At 42.0% G+C, this 8,476-nt stretch overlaps 1 protein-coding gene across 1 annotated transcript in view; it reads right to left on the bottom strand.

Annotated features, from left to right (window-relative positions):
* Positions 1–8,476, bottom strand: part of gdap2 (ganglioside induced differentiation associated protein 2) — a 38,575-nt gene that overhangs the window by 19,157 nt on the left and 10,942 nt on the right. Inside the window, exons 6-9 of the mRNA XM_061053582.1 lie at positions 7,178–7,254; positions 6,869–7,028; positions 4,208–4,358; positions 1,783–1,859 (exon numbers count right to left, since the gene is read on the bottom strand). Coding sequence (XP_060909565.1) covers positions 1,783–1,859; positions 4,208–4,358; positions 6,869–7,028; positions 7,178–7,254 — 465 coding nt within the window. The remainder of the gene's footprint in view (positions 1–1,782; positions 1,860–4,207; positions 4,359–6,868; positions 7,029–7,177; positions 7,255–8,476) is intronic.

The following is an 8,476-nucleotide window of genomic DNA, read 5'->3' as shown; positions in this document are numbered from 1 at the left end:
CCTCAATATTTTACTCCAGCATTTTGATAATTGCATCACGAGTCAAGACGACAATATATCGCAGAATGGATATGACCTCTGACCTCTAATACGAAATGTTCATATAGGTCATATCATAATCATAAGGTTTTTACTCCTCACTGATCTTGATTTTCTGCTTTTTAATGATTCTAAAGTTTGTTTATTCCACCTCTGATTGGATGAAACCAGTTTTAATGACTTTTAAATTAAAAAGCTTCAGCGTTGATTTATATGCAGTGTTAAGATGTCCCGGTCTCGTCAGATCTGAGTTATCACTCTGCCCTTTGCCAAAATGTAAGCGCAGTTATACGAACTTAACTACCCGGAAATTCCCTTCTGTGTAGCGCTCTGCAGCCTCTAAGCTCACTTGGCCTCGCTGCCTCCCTGTGCAAATCAAAACCTGTCCCGATACAAGAAGTGACATCATTCCTTTAGAAAAAAGCGGCTGGTATTACAGCAGCTCAGCCGCATCGCATGTGTACTCGATGGTGTTCTTGATTTTGTGTTTGTATTCTGCGGTGCATGTGAAATTCTTCAGAGGGCTGTGTTTTGTTTAAACTGTTTTTTCATGCTGGTTCTGTGTTCAATAATCAAGAGCTGGAGTTTTTTTTTTTTAAACCTGATTTTTACTTTTACTGAACACCATACAAATCTTTTCATCCTGTCGCATGACCACGAGGAACAATCATGATCTAAATTTAAAACGAGGAGTATGCCGGTGCTTTTAATGGCATCTTTGAAGCCATAGATTTTATTTTATTTCTCATTCGTTCACTTCCCTTCATCGCTGGGGTCACACTGAGGTCTCCCTGCAGCCCAAACTGTTTTTGCTTTTCTGTTTTCCATCCATCCATTACCGGAACAGTTTTTCCCATTTAGGGTCGCAGGGGGGGGCGATCCTAGCCGTCATTGGACGAGAGGCGGGGTTACACCCTGGACTGTTCACCAGTCAATCACAGGGCTGACATAAAGAGACAGACAACCAGCCATACTCACATTCACACCTACGGGCAATTTAGAGTCCCGGAGAAAACCGACACTTGCACGGAGAGAACATGCAAACTCCACACAGAGAGGCTCCTGTCAGACGGGGATTCAAACCAGGAACCTCCTCTCTGTGAGGCAACAGCACTAACCCACCTTTGCAGCCCGCTTTTATGTTTTGATAATTTTCATATCTATAATACTCCTTGTCTAGTTCAACATTTCTAAACCAAACTTTTATACAAAAACAAAAAGTTAAAATCCCTGATTACCTGATAAACTATAAAAAACAGGTCTTCTGTTTTTTGTTCAATCATTTTTCTTTTTTTATGCAAAGTGAGGACACTATCTGATGATCATGAGATAGTACGTTTGGTGATCTTTGGTTGGTTTCATTATTTGTCTGATTTTTATTGCATTCATTTGACCTTTTTGTAATTCAGGAGAAAGAGGGGTCATCAAGTTCACACATGGGTCTAAATATTTGACTGGCTCAGAAAAGCTAAGGAGGGCAATTATGATTTGTATTGAGGCACCAGGGAACAACTGGCCTAGGAATGCAACAACCAGATCAATCTCTACAGCAACATCGCCTCCTACTGGTTATGAGAGTGAATTGAGCTTGAGTCAGAGAGAGGAGATGAAGATGAAGATGTTTTTAGCCCAAATAAAGCACAGAAATAAAAAACTGTACTTCACCAGTGCACAAGGATCTAACTAATCTAAGACACGACCCCGCTCTCTCTCTCTCCGTGCTCCTCACACATGAACACATACCAGTTTGATATAAAGCTTTCAGTGCAGCGATGTCCGACAGATCTTCCGCTCTCGCCCGACACAGCCAGCGGTTGTAACTGCAGGAGAGAATCAGACACAGAAAGGGGAGTTAGTTTTTAGTTTCTAGATACAACATGCATCATATACTGTAAACGATGTGCAGGAAAAGTATCTAAAATACTACAAATATACACTCACATGAATGGAATGACATGTTAAAAACTAGGAAGTCCACTTGTTTGATATCAAGCTGTGAATAATCTCTGCTACAACTTGCAGGGATGCACGCTTCATCCTGCTGCTTAAATACTTTTAAATTATTATTGATAATAATAATAAATTAGACTTTTAAACAACTAAAACAAAACAAAACGCAGAAAACAATACAACAAAGAAATATTGTAAAGGAAGGAGGATGAGAGTTGAGATTGTTAGTGGTTGTAGGTGATGTAGAAGAGGTGAGTTTTTAGGGATTTCTTGAATGTGGAGGGTGAGTCTCTGATGTTTTTGGGAGTGAGTTCCAGGGGACGGGAGCAGCAATGGAAAAGGCCCTGTCCCCCCAGGACTGATAGTTTGTCCTGCAGGGGGGCACAGGAAGTGCCGGTGGGGGAGCTCTGACAGGTAGGGGGAGGAGGGGCTTTGTAGGTGATGATGAGGAGTTTGAAGTGGATATGCTGGGGTATGGGGAGCCAGTGGAGGTTATGAAGGACGGAGGTGATGTGGTCACCACATCATTTAAAGCTTCTACGAGGAACGATCGGTTTGTGTTGCTTGTGATCTCATCCGTCTTTCTGTTAACAGTCAGTCGTATCACTCATTGAGAACCTCTGCTGTGGAAAATGCTGAATAAATGTTTTGGCAGAGAGCAGGTAATCACCTAGCCCGACACCTGACCCTTCACAGGTTTAGGCATTTATATTAGCAATGTAGAAAAAAGTCATTCCTGTTACTGCTGGTCTCGTTTGCTTCCGTAGTTCATAAACAGACATCGTCTTCATTTCAGTCTGTTGTTTCATAACCAGCTAAAAACTCCAATAAGGTAAACAGCTGGACATCTGGTGTTGGACCTGCCTGTTTAATTATTTACTAGACACAAGAATGCAGAGAAAACACAAGGCACATAAAGACTTTATATAATAACGTGTGTGGGTGTCGTAGAAAACTGTAAACGACCTAATTTCACAACCAGATGACATTAAAAGGTGAAAAAACAAAAACACCTGAGCGTCAGAGTTTACGTATAGAATTGTACAATTGTAGATTGAAACAAGGTCGTAAAAAGACCCAAGAGATGTTGTCATACTAAAGTGTTATTTTTGTATCCTCTTGTTTTCTTCTGTTCACAGGCTTGATTTTGTGTGTGAAGGCGTCTCTAAGGCCTCGAGGTCTACAATGCACACCTGGGGCGCCAGTAGCCAGTCCCAATGTACAGAGGTTATAGTCCTCCAAGCGGGCGACTCAGGTTCGACTCTAACCTGTGGCTCCTTTTCTAGATGTCCCTCCCCATTCTCTCTCTCTCATATTTCTGAATCTGTCCACTTGTCCAGTCTCTAAATAAAGACATAAAAACCTAAGAAAAAAAACAAAAAAAAAACACACCTACACCCAGAGTGTCACCAGTTCAAGTCTAACTAGGTCCCTTTGTTGCACACCTGTTGCAGGCAGAAATTGTAAACCCCAGAGTTGTAAGTGCCAATTCTAACAATGCTAATTAACATCAACCCAACTTTCTATCTTTCCCTGATTTAGAGAAGGTTATGCACACTTTCATCACCACACGTCTGGATTATTGTCATGCACTTCATGTTGTTGTCAGGCGAGCCTCTCCTAATCGTCTTCAGCGTGATCAAAACGCCTCAGCTCGTCTTTTAACTAGCAAATGTAAATATGAGCTCAACTCCTCTATTTTAAATTCACTTCACTGGCTCCTTGTGCGTTTTGGGATTGATTTTAAGATATTATTACTGACTTATAAACTTTAAACGGGCTGGCTCCTTGTCATCTGTCTGACCTTTTTAAAACCCTCATCGTTCATCACGGACACTCGGATCAAAAGATAAGTTGCGTCTGACTATCCCGAGGTTTAAGTTGAAGCTCAGGGGCGACTGAGCGTTTTTCAGTAGCAGCACCCACACTCTGGTACGCCTTGCCTCCACATGTTGATCTGTCCCCACCATGCTTCATGTTCTTAAATCTAACCTTGAAACACAAGCCCTCTCTCTCTCTCTTCGGACTTCGGTCTCCGTACATAGGTCACACATATTAACCACTAGGCTACCGGCGCCCCCACTTTGGTCAACTTTTGTTGTTTTTAAATGTGCTTTATAAATACATTATGGATTGGATTTTTTGTCATACATAAAGTTGAATTTTCACAATCTTAAATCATTTTATCTAATTTTAAGTGTCTCGTTTGGCCTCTTACTTTCTCTGGTGTTGTTTCTGAATCGCCGCCTCGGACATCTGGCCCTGCAGGATCTGTTTGCGCTGTTTGTCCACGTCACCCTCCATCCGGGCGAAGGCGTGAGTCCCCACCTGACCCAGATCGGACTCCAGACTCTCCTCTTCAGAATCGTCTACAACAACAAACAAAGAGAAGACGACAAACAGTGAATCACTTTCACTGTACGTGACTTGCCTTCATGTATTCACTGCAGCAGACGTTGAATAAAGTAAGGGCAAAGTTTGACGCACTAGAGGGGGATACTGTGGGAAAATCAGAGACTTACATCATTGGTTTGATATAAAAAAGACAAAAAAAAGACCTTTAAGATTACTCATAATAAAATTAAACTGGCCAATGATGCAGGACATCGCTTCATTTTACCTCTGATGTGTTTTTTCCCATAAAAGAAGTTCTGTGTTTTTGCTGCCTGTGTGCTCATTTTAAACTCCCTGATCCTAATTCTTCTGAAAGCGTGAAATTATTTGTGTGTGTGTGCTGCCAGTGAGGTCATAAAAACTCCAAGGACAGAACTAAGGCTTTGTTTCTTGTTTTTAAACGACCACATGTACCGATCGGCCTCACGCATGACCATGCATCTCATCTACATCCAGATTGGGCATGTGTGTCTGTCAGTGTGTATACATCAGCCTGTTGTTACTGGGCTGCAATCACATGCAGCTTTGCTTGCTTTGGATCGACACCCAGAAGCCGCATTTTTGCCCCTTTGAAGCATCACGCCGGCAGACATCATGTCGCAGGGTCAACGAAAGGCAACGTGTCCAACGCAGAAACCTCAAACTCTCGCTAACACATGCGCTGGTATTACTTTGAATATCCTCTTCTTCACCAAGAATTCACACTTTTGGAACAAGAACAAGAAAATCTGAGGTCGGTAAACTAAAAAAAAAAGTCTTAAAAATTACAGTTTTTATGAGGATTAAACGTAAAACTGCTAATAGTCAGAATGTCTAATTTCCCCTGTTAGCTCTTTGTATCTCTTTATTTTCTTTACAACAGAGCCCGATCAAAGTACAAACTAACACTACATATCTTTGTGAGCCTTAAGGACGGTCTCAAAGTATCATGATGTAGTTTCTGGAACTCTAAAAGAAAGCTTCTTCCATCATTTGGTACTCGCATATCTATCTGCCATTTTTCAACCTTTGACCTCAGGACTTAAGGAGCTGATTGTCACAGATTGAGCCTTTTGTTGCCTGCCTTTTCTTCTTGTTGCTCTCTTTTTGTTTTCTGTCAGCTCTCCAGCTGTACACCAGCAAATTATGGAAACACAATGGTTCCTCAAGAACAATGGTGGAGCAAAAATGTTCAGGAGGAATCTAAACACCTACCATACTGTACCTTTGATGGACACTCACATTAAACATAACCCATGCAGGACTAAGAATAGAAACCCCGATGTACAATTGATGTGTATGAACTATGTACAGTTAAAAAAAACCACCAGTAACATTAGACTTGTACAATAAGAGTAGACCTACAGCTGCACAACAGCATTTATGTTGCAGGGTACAGCAGTGTCTGAAAGAAGGTTTTTAAATGAATCTTAGCATACTTTACTGTGTGATTTTGCTAATCACTTGTAAGCATAGAAGCATTACATGTTGAGTTAAATGACAGTGTTTGTTCATGTACAAACATTGTGTCTTAACTATTTTTTTGTTTACGAGATAAAGACACCTTAAGGAGAACTGCTACTCAGGTGTGTTCAGGTTGCTTCAACAGGAAAATATGAAGCCCTGGCTGCAGATTGATGTATGATCTGGATGCATTCATTCCCAGTTGGCTGATGAACTATGTGGTTTGATAACATGTTTACAGGTATAATGACAGGCTGACTAACTGGCAGTTAAATGGAAAGTTAACTAATAGTTGACGGAGTGACTGAAGAGCCGGCTGGACTTCTCCTCAGAGGAAGAACAGACGGTCCACTCTGACCGGTCACAGCTACACCTTCACACTCTTTTTGCTTGCGGGGCGACAGTAGCTCAGTCTGAAGGGACTTGGGTTTGGAATCAGAGGGTCGCCGGCTCAAATCCCGCTGAGGACCAAGAATGGAAGCTGGTCTGGTAGCTGGAGAGGTGCCAGTTCACTTCTGAGCACTGCAGAGGTGCCCTTGAGCAGGCCACTGAACCCCCACCAGCTGAAGAGCTCACTCTGACATCTCTCCATTAGTGCATGTTCATAGGATCTTGTTTGTGCATGTGTGTGTGTAGCATGATTTAGAAGAGAGTGTAAAATTGAATTTCCTCTCATGGGATCAATAAAGTATATCTTCTTCTTCTTCTTCACTTTTCTGTTCATTATGTTGAGCCTCAAACTGTAAAATGAGTCTCATCAGTCTGAGGTCAAAGTTGAACTCCAAAGAATAAAAGAAGAACAACACAGCGCTCACTGGGAGTTTAGTCCAGGGAGAAACTGTGTGAGTTTATTTTGCTGACCCGTCCAGCCGTAAAGGTGCACCCAATGATTTTTGGAGAATTCCAACATTTAATATCAACCACTTGAAAAAATAAAACATCAACTCTTCAGATGTGTTTTCTGACATGGGAAAGAAACACACTGCAAGTCTTTTTCTAAGGCTGTGAAACATGGCGCCATGTTTTTGTTTTAGTTGCGTACCTTCCAGGGTTCCCGGCTTCTCGGCGATGCGGATCTGTCTCTCGGGGACGACGGGTTCACCCTCAGAGTTTCCGATGTCAGCTGGGATGAGAGGCAGGGAGGCCTTCTCCTCGTCTTCAGAGCGAGGGTAGTACAGAGGAAGTAACTTCCTGTACACCGGCTGAATGAACACACACGGGTTTAGGTAACAAACATGTTCAGATAAAAACACTGGCAAATGAGCAAGCAGGGCAAGAAGATTTTCTTGAATGCATACTTCACACTCTGACTATTATGGGATGTAGGGGCGCTGACTAAAGTCACACCAACCTCTTCTGTTTCTGATACAGCGAACACCACCGCCTCCAGGCTGTTTCCATGATTCTCCAGAAACCTGCGCACCGTTCCTGTAAACACATGAACGCACACCTATAGGTCAATATAAAGACCTGCCAAACACATGACAGGTCAAGGATTCTTTACTGAGAACTGAACAGTCCAACTTTTCTTTTCCTTTCCTCTTTCCTTTAGTTTGGAAATTAGCAACCAAGAAACACACAAAACTCAACAAAAAGGTATTGACTTTTGTTTAGGTACTTACTTATTTAAGCGCTGTATATTTAAACAGTCGTGTGTTTAATGTTCGGTTTTATTGGAAACATAAAAAAAGGGGTTTCCACGAAAGCCTGAAGAGTTTCAAAGTTTCTTTTTTTCCCCTCCTTGTTTGTCCTTATTTGATAGGACAGATAGAGGGACGTTAAGTTTGTGGGCGGGAGAGTCGAGGATGAAAGGCACCGCATGGCGTCAGGAGCGGGAGTTGAACTGACGACCAGTGTGACGAGGGACTGCGGCCTCAACACATGGGACACCTACTCCACCAACTGAGGTGAAGCGGCAGCCGGTTTTAAAGTTTTGACACCATGTAGGGCGTAATCATCTGGCTTTCACCAGGTCTACTTCTCTTTGTGGATTGTGCACAGACTTTGCACCAATATGACTTTGCAAAGGCACTCAGATGGATAGTTTCCTTAACAAATGACTTCAGAAAAGGATTACAAAGATATTAAACATCCCCAAAGCCCTATTGTTAACCAATCCCAGTACTGACCAATCCTTGCAAATTGTAGCAGACTTGGTGATGACGCCTTTTCTAGGCAAACCTGAGCATTATTTTCTGCACTAATATTCAGAAAAAGACATTTTCCTACATGTGCATATCAGCGAAACATACACAAAGACACTACTATATCTATGTTAGGCCCACAGAGCTTGATGAGCTTGATGAATGTATTGGTGTTGCTCTCACTGTGGTCACTTTGAAGGCTGCAGCTGCTGAGTTCTCTCACTTTGCAGACTGGAGTTTATAAACTGCTGGAGCAACACATGCCTCGTCTCTCTAATGGGTGGTTTAGGTCATTGGAACTGTCATGTGTTTGGATGAATCTTTATTTAAAGATGTTTTTTTTTGCTTCTACTTAAAGAGTATGATCTTCTCATCATCATCATCATCATGTGCGCTTCAGAGAACATGTCATTTAAAGCCCGTCACAAATAAAGGCTTGTACTGTGTGTCATGACTGAATTAGAGCGTCTGCCTGCGTAATTTGTTGACCTAATTTAATCAAAAGT

Source organism: Labrus mixtus, chromosome 13, assembly GCF_963584025.1.
Source record: "Labrus mixtus chromosome 13, fLabMix1.1, whole genome shotgun sequence".
Classification (NCBI taxonomy): domain Eukaryota; kingdom Metazoa; phylum Chordata; class Actinopteri; order Labriformes; family Labridae; genus Labrus; species Labrus mixtus.
Note: the sequence above shows the minus strand (reverse complement) of the source record. Positions and strands in the feature narration are given on the sequence as shown.